Source organism: Eufriesea mexicana, unplaced genomic scaffold (assembly GCF_001483705.2).
Source record: "Eufriesea mexicana isolate 0111107269 unplaced genomic scaffold, ASM148370v2 scaffold65900, whole genome shotgun sequence".
Taxonomy (NCBI): Eukaryota; Metazoa; Arthropoda; class Insecta; order Hymenoptera; family Apidae; genus Eufriesea; species Eufriesea mexicana.
In genome coordinates, this window is record NW_016970542.1 from 70,740 (window position 1) to 83,460 (window position 12,721).

General features: G+C 33.3%; 1 protein-coding gene across 7 annotated transcripts in view; it reads left to right on the plus strand.

The window, feature by feature from the left end:
* LOC108554703 (uncharacterized) overlaps positions 1 to 12,489 on the plus strand; it is a 13,288-nt gene extending 799 nt beyond the window's left edge. Inside the window, exons 1-7 of one of the 7 annotated variants that reach the window (XM_017910070.1) lie at positions 3,547 to 3,783; positions 7,901 to 9,258; positions 9,614 to 9,792; positions 10,608 to 10,634; positions 11,397 to 11,627; positions 11,736 to 11,993; positions 12,156 to 12,489. In XM_017910070.1, coding sequence (XP_017765559.1) covers positions 7,969 to 9,258; positions 9,614 to 9,792; positions 10,608 to 10,634; positions 11,397 to 11,627; positions 11,736 to 11,993; positions 12,156 to 12,354 — 2,184 coding nt within the window. In that variant the 5' untranslated portion in view covers positions 3,547 to 3,783; positions 7,901 to 7,968 and the 3' untranslated portion in view covers positions 12,355 to 12,489. The other 6 variants (XM_017910068.1, XM_017910069.1, XM_017910067.1 and 3 more) reach the window with 6 other exon arrangements.
* Positions 12,490 to 12,721: the final 232 nt, after the last annotated feature.

The following is a 12,721-nucleotide window of genomic DNA, read 5'->3' on the forward strand; positions in this document are numbered from 1 at the left end:
CTTTCCCTCTTTCTATCATCTGTATTCCTCTCTCGTTAGATAGTCGTTCTATCCTTTTTTATCTACGTTGTATTCCTCACTCGATTTCCTACCACGTCCAATCACGTTACCCTTGCTATGTTGTACCAATGCCCAGTGCCTAGAAGGTACACATCGTGCTTTCTGTTTTCTATGAGCTGCGCCTCGTGCAGACCCGGCGAAACGTGGTTCCACGATGCGACTACCTGTCAACATCTGCATCTCTCGTGTTGATAATTTACCGTTTCAACAACGACACGTACAATCCGAATAGACATTTCATTCTTTTCACATTCCACACGCACCTTTTACCCGTGCTTTTTCTATTTCCTTTTTTTTTATTATATACGATCGATTAAAATTAACATATTCCTCTCTTTCTTCCATATTTCCTTTATTTATAAATATTGTACGTGCTGTAGTTAGTCTGCTGGGGCACAGTTATGTAAAATATTTGACGTTTGTTAATTCCTGTATCATCCACTACCAAGACTCGTTTACATGTAAGTGGATACTTGTTTGTTGTGAATTCATTTTTAAGTCCTATACTAGTGAACTCGTATCCTGTAAGATACTTAATTCAGTTTGGGTGTCAGCGAGTGTTATTGTATTTGAACATACACCAATTGTAAACGTAGGAAAGCAACTTGTTGTTTTAAGATTGTTTATGTTTACTTACTGTTGCATTATATGTGTGATTGTACATAGATATATCTATTACATAAATGTATACGTATATATGTATATTGTGGAGATATATGTATATATGGATTTACTCCAGGAGTACTGTTGATAGTATTTACGTATCTAATGTTTGCAAGAATGGTTCTATATTTCGGCGAATATATATATATTGATCACGGTTATTTAATATTTGTACACGTGATAAATCGTTAATAACAAAATTTATTTACAATACATTTCAATGTATGATTAATAAAAGGATGTTAATTCACATTTCATTTTATCCGCGTGTGCTTGCAGAGGATGACGTCACGGTTTATTTAAAGCAAACGGTAAGATGATCCTGGCAATATCGTAGATATTTTTTTGGAAAGAAACTGTGTAATGAATACTCAAATTAAAGAACCGTATAATTTCCATAGAGATGAAATATTATGAGAAGCTTAAAGTGTGTCGTCTTTTATTAAAAAGTTGTTTATATTAATGGAAGATGTTAAACATTAAATATACCGCTTATAGATAGATATATTTCTTATAAAAACGTAATTAAGATAAGATAATAACGATTATCTGTTTATCAAGAATTTTTTTATTTCTTTTATTACCTATTAAGGTTAGGGTAAGACAGTTATTACTATATTAAACAAACACATACTATAATTTAATTTGTATTATAAATTTTTGTACATATCCTGTAATGTCACTGTGTTATATGAATGTGACTTAATGACAATCTCATATCGGTACAAGGAAAATGCAGTATAGTTTCTAACTACTAGAAGCATACATACATCTTTTTGTCAATTAATTCAATTAATTACATTTTCTAACTATTTTTCGATATCGTTGCGATCTAATCACGACTTCCCTAACAATTTAAAGTTAAAATTTCTGTCAAGATATTATATACGAACATAATGTAGCATGATTAACGATATCGGTGTATAATTCTTTTATCGGTAGGTAAAGAATTAACTGAAATAAAAAAATGCAAAGTTTATCTATTACAGATATTAGAAAAAATAATACGATGTCATTGATATTGTGATAAAAGAGCATTTTTTTGTATGCCATCAAGAAATTGATCCCACATTTACAACATAATAAAATGTAAACATTTTTCATGTCGGTTATTAGTTCAGAGTCAGTTTCTAACTAGAAAGTCATTTTTTAACCTGTCTTTTCGCTAGTCTTTACAAATTACAATATTATCTGAACAAATTTTAGGTTACCAGATTTTCTTCCTTTCTAGTTACTTTTTTTGTTAGTCACTGTCAAAAGGATTAGATATCGCAATCGCATATTTCATTTTATTGCAATATCATTTTTATAAAGATTTAATCCAGCCATAGAATAGTTACATTTACGTTAAGATATATATATATATATAAATGAAGTTGAAGACATGAACATTTTGAAGTAATAGAATTATAACTGTCGTAATAATTTAGTTTGACCTGAAACTATCGGAAGTCTGCTTTATTATAATTTTTAAATCTATCGATGACAAAACACGTATACTTTACGTACTCTAGTATCCGTTCTAGTTGATTCACATTTCTACACCTCGTGTAACGCGGAGCACAGCTCACTTCTCCGATCGCCCGCCCGTTTGCTCCGCCGGCACATATATGCAAAGGCAACTATATACACTGTATATACGAGAGCGAGAGCTGGGAGGGAAATATGTGCAGACGTAGTATATAATGTACCCGCCCCTATGTACTACATAAGAGCTAAAGAATGATGTAACAAAGAGGCAGTTTCACGAAGTTTACCGAGCATTCCCGAGGCGACGGCTTCGTGCAAGTCGCATGCGTGCTTGTGCACCATGGAAACACACACCACGATGCTTGTCAGCTGCTACAAGTGCACGGCGCCATATGCAATTCTACCGAGTTGCGCAAAAAATTACATCTACGAAAATGATAGAGCATACTTGGATTATCCTTTTTCATCATCGCGATGGAATATTAACTCTTTTCCAAATCTTCGTTATGCTTCTTTTAAAACACGTAAAATATAGTGACCTTGTTGTACATCTCATCGCGATTAAAGCAAGCATATTTCGTTCAAATGTGCCCATGTGTATGATATTTGACTGCATTACGTAATATTTACCCTTATGATTTTATAATTGAGCGAAACGTAACGAGAAATACGCTACTGTTAGGAAGAAAAAGGGAATAGTAAAAGAAGGATGACAAATGTTCGAGAGATAGAGAAAGACAGTGCAGTTATGGCAAAGAGAATGGATAGATTGGTAGAGGGCACATCCGGTTCAACGCCATATTGTTCTTTAGTAATCTCTTCCCCCTCCGTTTTCCGCTGCTTCCCCTCCCTGCGATCTGTGCCTCCGCTTGGCATAGCAACAGCAGCAATAGAGGGCTACTATAAATAGATTGATATGACCTTCCAGTGTTGCCAAAACGACTGGCCCAGCGTATGCCACAGAAGAAATCGGGCCAATCAAGGCCGCGTCGGCCATTTTGCAATGGCAACGTTGCATGGTCACGAGGATTAACATTTTTATTATTTCGATAATAGTCATTGTTAAAATATACAATTTAAACAAAAAAACAATAAATATTTGAGTATCTTAATGTTTATTTCCTTAATTATTGTTTTTTTGGTAATTTATATTACGGTTACTTAACTAAAGATTTCTCATTTCATATATTAACAATGAGTATAAGTATATATACTTATCCTGCTTATATAACAATAATGATAAATACATTTTGTATATCTTTTTGTTGTTATATGTTTCTTTAAGTATCGATCAAGTGACGTTGCTTTTTCCCCGCATATGTACATCTATATATTAGTATGTACGACTGAAAAGTGAAAAAAGAGAGACCGAGTGGGCGTGACTGCAACGAGAATCGGCAACGTTGCAGCCGTAAATCATGATTAAAATAATAAGTATAATACATATGTAGTACATAGGAGGCTGTTGGGTATATGTATGTAAGAGCTGCGCAAAGGCACAAACAGCGACGGACGTCTGGCAACGTTCTGCGCAGCTTCAATTCCCCCACCTTTGTTATTCGACCCCCACTACCACGCAGAATCCCACGGGTAAGTTCCAGGAGTCGCAGTGGGGATGAAACGCGGGCGTTAGAGGAGGGAAGGGCACCTGAAACCGCGACTATATACCCCCGCGTGCGTTTACCAATCTTGGCACTTTGCCTGAAAGAGCATATCGACCGTGCAACGTTGTCACATCGTCTGCGCGATCTTACGCGCTGGCCCTGGCCACTCTTTGAGCGGTATGTACCTAGCTGCTGCAGCCGATCCCTGACACACGATGCGAAATCCGATCGAGGATATGGTTCACCTATTTATATGATTCAGTAACGTATCTAGTGCAATATTTGATAATTTACTGATTGAAAATGAATGTCTCGAAATTACTAAAAGAAAAAGATGGACGAGCAAGGTGATATTACACTGAAAATGATAAGCAGTGCAAAACTAATTAATTTTAAAACTAGATGCAATATATGACGTATATATGTATCTAAAATGTCATATTTATACTTTCCTACATTGTTAGTCATACATTAGAAACAAAAATTTGTGCGACTAAGCAGAGTATAATTATTAATTCTAACACATAACGTAGCTAATAACCGTATCAAGAAATCTTATTTTATTATGTTTAATAACATAATTTTATAAATTAAAAAACCACGCGATCTCTTGTAGAAAATTGTATGTACATAATGTAATATATGTAACAGCTTTATTTTCTGTTATTCACAATACGCATATTCTATCAAATCCATTATGTACTATTTTATGTATATATATTTATTATATACTCGAATACTATTACAATGTTAATTTCTTATAAAACACAATTAAAAAATTTGATAATATATAAAGGCTAATAAAGATTTTTTGTTTGATACATAACTAACCACCATGGCACGTGACAAGCATGCGTATTAACGTGACATTTTTTTTCAATTCGGTATTGAAATATTTATTCACTATAATATTTAAAAACTGAAATGATCTTACGCATTTTACTTGTATTAATACGTATTTTATTATTTTTATATATCCAAAATTATAGCACAAAATTATACCATAGATGCGATATAATGAATGTATAGTATGTAAATATTTAGTCACATCTTAACAACGTGCTTAAATATAAATTTCTTGCGGTTTTTAGAATTTTATTTGTAACACAAAATTAAATACATCCTTCACTTGTCACTGATCGGCTTCGACTAAAGACTGCTGCCAAGCAACGCTCTTATATAGCTCTCTATCGAACATCAAAGTATGCGGTTATATAGTAATTAGTATAAACAGAATCACCTTTCTACATTATGAAGTATGCATTTGTAGTACATTAACGAACATTTCTCTATAGTAAATGTAACGATTATTATATTGAACAAAATTTAAGAATTTTCTACAATAATACTTATTTTTAAATTATTATTATTTACTATTATGTTTATTTAAATTAATGGCGCATGCGTAACACGTGTTTTATACCTAGAAACGAAATTCTGTGTAATTAATAATATTGGATGCGGCGGATAGATGGCGACAGCTATTGGGCAGCTACTGATCCCTTTTTACCCAGGGCAATAGAAACCTGTATACAGTTGGTAATCCTAATTCAAATTTTCAACTGATAAAATATAACAAATCGATAAATCGTATTATATTACTCTGTTATTCTAGATTATATATTTCTAAAAATATTATTTTTAAGTAACGCATTAACAAAATAGTGATAGTGAATTCAAACAAAAATTCGATAAAATTCAGAATATTTTGTATTTTCATATTTCACATGGGAGCAACACTAAAAAGGTATAGTGAAAGCAATTTATAAAGTAAATTGTTTCGTTTGAAAGTATACGCAAAGATAAAAATAAGATATTTGTAGTAATGATTAAATGAAAATAGCGTATGTAATACAAACGTCCGATGAATTCCTAAAAATGGAAAGTTAAAGTCAACTGTGGTCATATGTCGTGGAGGACGATACTGGCACATACCTAGTAGTACAGTCTGCGTGGAAAACTAAACGCCGCTCTGGTCTGTAGGATTCGCGGTCGGCTAGACCGCGGAATGCCTAGTGTCCCGTGCAGCTGCAGGCAGACAGCTCGATGCTACGGAATGGCCTACTGGACGGCCTGAAATCGGAGATTTATAAAGGCCAAGTCCGCGTAAAATGGCGCTACCCTCGACTGAGAGCACCTTAATCGACGGCAAAACTTCGCCGGGGTCTAGAGGTACGCCCGTTCAAAGAAGATGTACATAGTCAGTGTCAACGATACCGTCTACGTACGTTTATCTACCCCTCAATGTATCTCTTGAGAGTCGAGTCGAACGTGGTAAACTCTTTCGCGCCACCTGCTATAATTTTAGTCGGCAGGCAAAGTGAAACGTCGAGGGAAAGCGTGAAAACTTCAAGCTGAGAGAGTCGAAACAGGATAACTTTTCCGTCTGAGCCTGTTCACCTCGTCGTGTAACATGGTCGTGTGTCGTCTCATCGACAGTGCACATCAGTAGACGCACCGTGTATAACCTCTTCGTTGGTTTGCGTTCGTCTTTGCATCCATCGATATGTGATTTTCATTAAACTAAAAAACACTATTGATCGTTGAATATGAGGAACGACATTACGGACATGCATACAGTGAACGCTGATAGCAGCACAGACGCCATATGGCTCGAGAAAAGGAGTCCGTCGCAGACGGTGCCCGATCAAGTGTCACCCAGTACGTTTCAAATGCATCTTTCCTTCACGAACGAAAGATGTTGTGCTTTGCAAACTTAGTGTATTGAATTTTCTTCATACACACGTGCGCGCACTTTCAATTAGCTCTTTGTTTTCGTTAATCGATGTCGATTGAAAAGAGCGCGAGAGTATTTTTTCTGTCAAATTCGTCGGCAGAAATGAAATGCATAGTGAAACATTCTAGTCTTTTCCTGAAGGTGACCACTCATTGTTTTATTTAATTATCGTTACAAAAATTGATTAGATTGAAATCAATTAAACAACGAATAATCAATTAATACATGTCACGTGCATAGTGGTTTGAAGTGCTTGGCGTTTTACAAAACTGCGAGTGCGCAACTACATCGAGTTCAAAATTTACAGATTTCTCCGAAGTATGATTTCTAGTACGACATTAAAAAATTGTGCATATATACGTATAAATTACGTAAAATTACTAGTAGCAATCGCACAATGTGTTGTTACATTCATTTTATGCAATGTAACTAAATTACGATGTACGATTTAAAATCAGCTAGGATAAAAATATTTCTAATCTTAGTTTTAGCGACTGTGTCTTGTGCGAAAAGAAGCAATTACTTGTGTTTGATTGTAATTATATACCATACTAAAAAGGTCGTAATTTTTTGATAACAAGAATAAGTATCGATCAATATTTATGTTTCAAATTAAATAGTGACCATTCTAGTGCACTTATACGAAGTCAATTTAACGGTGTTCATGCGCATAGGTCTCGGACACGTGTATAGTTTCGCGCAAATTGACAGCTTTGAATTTCGAACAATACGAAAGATGACTTCTTTGTGTAGAAATGAACTCTGTAAATCTGGTTTACGATGAATGAAATTGGCAATTATAGTGGTTCATCATTTTTATGCAATGTATGTCGGAGAACGATAAGAGATAATTGTCTGAATGTTCATTACTGATTATACGTTATCATCGAGCATTGACACGCGATATGTTTTCCCGCGCTCTTCCTCATCGACCGTTCTCTGCAATTTTCATAGATAACCATCTAAGAAAAGATTTAAAACTAGTAAATTTATTTTACTCAGTGATTTAATGTTCTGAACTATTTTATGGTTTTTACCAATTTTTCTTTTAATGTTTTACTATGTTTATAAATATTTAATAAATTAATTATTGATTATTCTTAAAATTTAAATAGTTATTGTTATTATTATTTTTAATAGGCGATCAGGCAAATATGTAATTGCATATGTATTGATGAAAATATCGTGGTAATTAAATTATAAAGCATTCAAGTAAAATTTTTTTACTTAAGAATGACTACTGTTGCTTATAAGATTGTAAATAGTAATGCTTATTTTAAAAAATTGTATATACACCAGTGTATGTACAAAGCTAGGAATTTAGATTAGTACCATTGAAAGTAATAGCTCTTTTTGTATCTTTCAGGTTTTGATAAAGTTGTCGTGAAGCAAGAACTTCCCGATGAAGCGGAAATCCGAGAATTGGCTGCCAAAATGGTGGAAGCAAACAAGGCGAAGATGGTCAGCGGGGTACCAGGGGCACCGGCACAGCAGAGACCCCCACAGTGTCTCCTTCCGCAATCAAATCTTCCTGGTATTTTAGGATACTTGAATAAGCGGGTAGCAGATTCGTCAACTACTGTGACAACGAAACCCGCTTCTGCGGAAGGCAAAGTACCGCCTGATGATGAGAGTCAAAGAGGCCGATTCGGATGGACAAGTTTCGACGATTGTCATATACCATATATATTTCGCTCTGGTGAAAAGTATTGCGCTGTTCGAATTTTAGAATCTAAGCTGCTGAACAAGTACCTGAGTTACCTACACTCGGATATCTACAGTTGTACGTGTATAAGAAGTTACTACATTACGGAAGCGGAGAGCAAGTTGTTCACTGATATAAATGTGAAACACTGCGAGAATCAATTCGGAAGAGAACCATTTACGTGTAAAGACCTAGTGGTTCGACTTTCAGACGCGAAGGAGTTTTATACATTTCTGGACGTGTGTTACACAAAATTAACGGCAGGCACGAATCCTAACATGTCGAGTGGGCATAAAGCCGACAAATGTGGATTTATTCGAATAAATAAGGAATCTGTAGTTCCCTATACGGTAAAGGACAGTCTTCAATACGTCCCTCTATTTTACTTTGAAGGCGAGACTGAGAATCTTAAATTGAAAGCAGAGAAACTCGAAGGTTGGGACTTGTCATACTTAAAATTTTGTTGCAAAGTACAGGGTATTCGTAATGAACTATTTGCAAGTGAAACATGCTCGGTGATTAGTTTGAATGATATTAAAAGTTATTTCCCCCCTGGCACGGGGTTCGAAGACTATTGGCCGACTAAAGTGATGGACTCTCAGTTATTAGTGAATAGTAAAGGTGGTGGCAGCGGAGGTGGTTGGACGAAACAACCTCCGACACCGCCAGCGACGAAACCAGTTCCCGTACAAAATAATGCGAATAAGGCAACCGTTAATACACGTGCTGCCCCTATGCATAATATTCTACCACGTGGATCTGCTGCTGCAAATACATCTCAAGTACAGCAACGTGTCAGCCAACCCAGACCCGTTGCAACGACCCATCCTGCACATTCTTCACCAACAGCACTTTCCTCCGGCAGGTCAAATATCGTCACACAACCGATGCTGAACACGGTGCAAAGTGTTAATGGTTGGACGGGTCTCGTCGGTGGTCAACCCACCTTCCAAACGACACTTGTTTCTCAACCTAGTTCCATTATACGGATGCCCTCGTCATCATTAAATATGCACAATGTAAGTTCCTCCTCTCACTGATATTTTTTCTTCTTTCTTTATGTTATGATATATGTAACTAAACAAAGTTATTCAATTTTAAAATTATATTTTAAAGATCTTTTCACCTGTGTTAAAATTTTAGTAAAAAATTATTGTGACATGCTTTTAGATAATAGTTTATTCTGTAATATCTCCTGTAGAAAAAGGTAAATTTAAATATATTAATGCAATAATACTAATAAATGTTTTCTAATTCAGATTTAGCTTATATTTTAAGTTCTTGTACATTCGTACATATGTTACTAAAAAGTTATATTGGAATAATGCATCGACAAATTTCTTATTAACAGTACTATGAAATTTTATATTGCAGCAAATATCTACTCCACCAAAAAGTTATTCACAACAATCTAGTAGGAGTAGAGGGGGTGGTGGTAGTACAGCGACTCAATACCCTGGCGTATATCCAGTTACAACCATGCAGAATGTTGCTCAGGCTCAACCACCCCCTCTTGTCAGAGCAACAGTTCATTCCAGTCAACCTAATCTTGGGTAAGCAATAGAATGTCATCTTATAACTTGTGTTTTTTAATATATATCCATGTATGTTCTTTTTAAGTGAAGCTTTAGACTATTCAGGGCAATTTTTCACTTTTAATGTTAAGCATTTCCTCTTCTTACACAGCATTGTCAATATTTTGTGCTTGCTTTCAATTTAGTGTTTGTGAACAGTAAATTATATATTAGATGTGAGTTTAGTGGTAAAAAGCACGCTGTGAAATATTCTGCAATAATATACAACATATATATGAATATATAATGTATTAAATATATGATATATAATACATAATATGTAATATACAATATATGATATATAATATATTATATAAATATATAAATAATAAATTATATATATACACACACAAATACACATACAAGTAACTTAAATTTTATATATATATCTATATTAATTATTATTTTCTATGTGACAATTCCAATATATTTTTTGGATGTGTTTTTCATATTTTATATAAGACCGAATTATTTAAATCATTTATTCGATATAAATTCATTCATCTATTAGTTATATTATTTGGTATAAAATTATGAATTGTGTTTATCACTCACATTGTATATAGTTTATAAATGCATATTAAAAGTTTGAAATAGCTTTATTTGAAAAGTGATTTTAATATGATGTATACTAGAGTAAAATGAGCATGCAATGTCAAATTTTAGGGAACCACTTTATTTATTTGGAGTATATAGTTATACTATATGCAAAAGAAAGTTATTATTTATTATGTGGAAAACCTGCACTACAGCTTTTTGCATTTGTACATACAATGTATGATTTTTTTGTATAGTTATCCAACCTATGGGAAGGATGACTGGTGAGTCCCTGTAAAATGTACTATAGTCATGATTACTACAAAAAAGTAAGATAGCATGCACAAGAACATTACAATTAACAAATTTTTGATTTATATAAATTTGCAATAACTACATATTGCCTGTGTTGCCTTTTCAAACAGTACTTATATTCTATTTCTAATGTTTTTATTTCTTTTATTTACGTAAACATATATGTTTGCTTTATATTTTCTTTTTTTTTTATATACATATTTTTATTTTTGTTTTTTGTAAATTAGATTATTATCAATTTCTTTTCTTAGAAATGTAATATTTTTAATGAGATATTGATATATGTGAAACTTTGATAATTATTCATTTTAATTTTGTGTTTATTTATTATTTTATATAAGATATTAGTTTTCAATTCTTATTACCTTTGTGATAAGTATTAACATATAAAATATTGTAAATTGTACAAAGCATACAATATTCAAAGTGCTATTATATTTATACATAAATATAATAAACCAGTATATACATTTTGTAGGGAATCTGATTATAATGATTAATATCTCATGTACATATCTCTGGATTCATATTCTTTTAAACTAGTATACACTTTAAAATTTTGTTAAACTATTCAACAATGTGTAGACTATATGTACAATATTGTATCTTATATAAACATTTTGTCATTTTTATTAAGTACTGTAGTTCATGTAAATTGTATAATTGCAGTTGAACGTATTTCTTAAATCGTCATATGTCATAAGATTTGACATAAAATATTTCCATTTTAGGGTTACTTCAACATATACTACGCCTACTTTAGGTGTGCCAAATGCTGTCACAGCAAGTACATACCCCCAAATGCTTGGTTTAAGCGAACAAGTACAAGCTCTGATGCCATCACCTACATCGGTATCTACACTGTTGCATCCACAAAGGCATACAGCATCCATACATAACACGTCACATGCAAAGTATCCACCACCATTAATACCAGTTAATGGTAGTAATAATAGTACCAGGTATGAGATCATCCATTTTGTCTTTTTTAAATTTATGTTAATCAAGATTGGGTTAATTTAGAGAAAATAAATAATATTTTATTCTTACATTGAAGTACCTGCTTTTAGGGATTCAAGAGGCAGAAAGCCATTGATCTCAATATCAGAAACACATATATCGACCTGTCAAGTTCAACCTTATCAAATTCAGAAAGCTCTGGTAGGAGACAAGATGGTACCTTGTATTAATTTCAAGCCATATATATATTCTGAATTATTGATGACACTTCCTGACTTTGTCGCTCAGTATTTTCCTGCCTGTGACATTAATTGCTGTCGGCAGGTTCTTACAGACGTCTTACATGTAGATCTGTATCAAGGAAATAGGTAAGAAAATACTATTTTCTGTATACTATTTGTACAGAATGTTAGTACAAAGTTTATTGGTATAAAATATTTTATAAATATATTTTATTTATTTTAAAATATACCATAATGATATTTTGATTTATATAAACAAAGTTTAACATAAAATGCTTTCTTTTAAAGGCTACAAATGAAGATGTTAATGGAAGCAGGAAAGTGTTCATCTTTAAATGAAGAACTGCCATTAATACAAGTAAAAAGTATAATGAAATACATGCCCCAATTGAGGTATATGTTTAATAGAGATGGTGAAATGACAATGCCTGCTCCTGCACATTCCTCTGAGGAACACCCTGCCAAAAAGCGACAACGCACCAGCTAGGATTGGCTACAGCCTTACTGGCCTACTTACGATTATTATCATTCGGCATTTTAAAAAAGCCGATTACTTTGACTCATATGTAATAAATCTGTATTATTACATGCTCTGAAGAACCGTAAACCGGATTAATCTATATTGACGTCATGTGCCAGAAAGAGTGCACACAATTGAAGATTACCTTTTATAATACAAGGAATCTGTGACATACTGTGAGCTATTTCTTTCTCCAAAGTGTATCTATTAACGAGAGTATGCTTGTAAATAAAAGAAATGTATAAAATTAGTGTTGCACAGTTGGCAGTTTAGATATGCTTTTATATATTAAGATTATTAACACTTTTCTTTAAGATTTTCGTTTACAACTGAA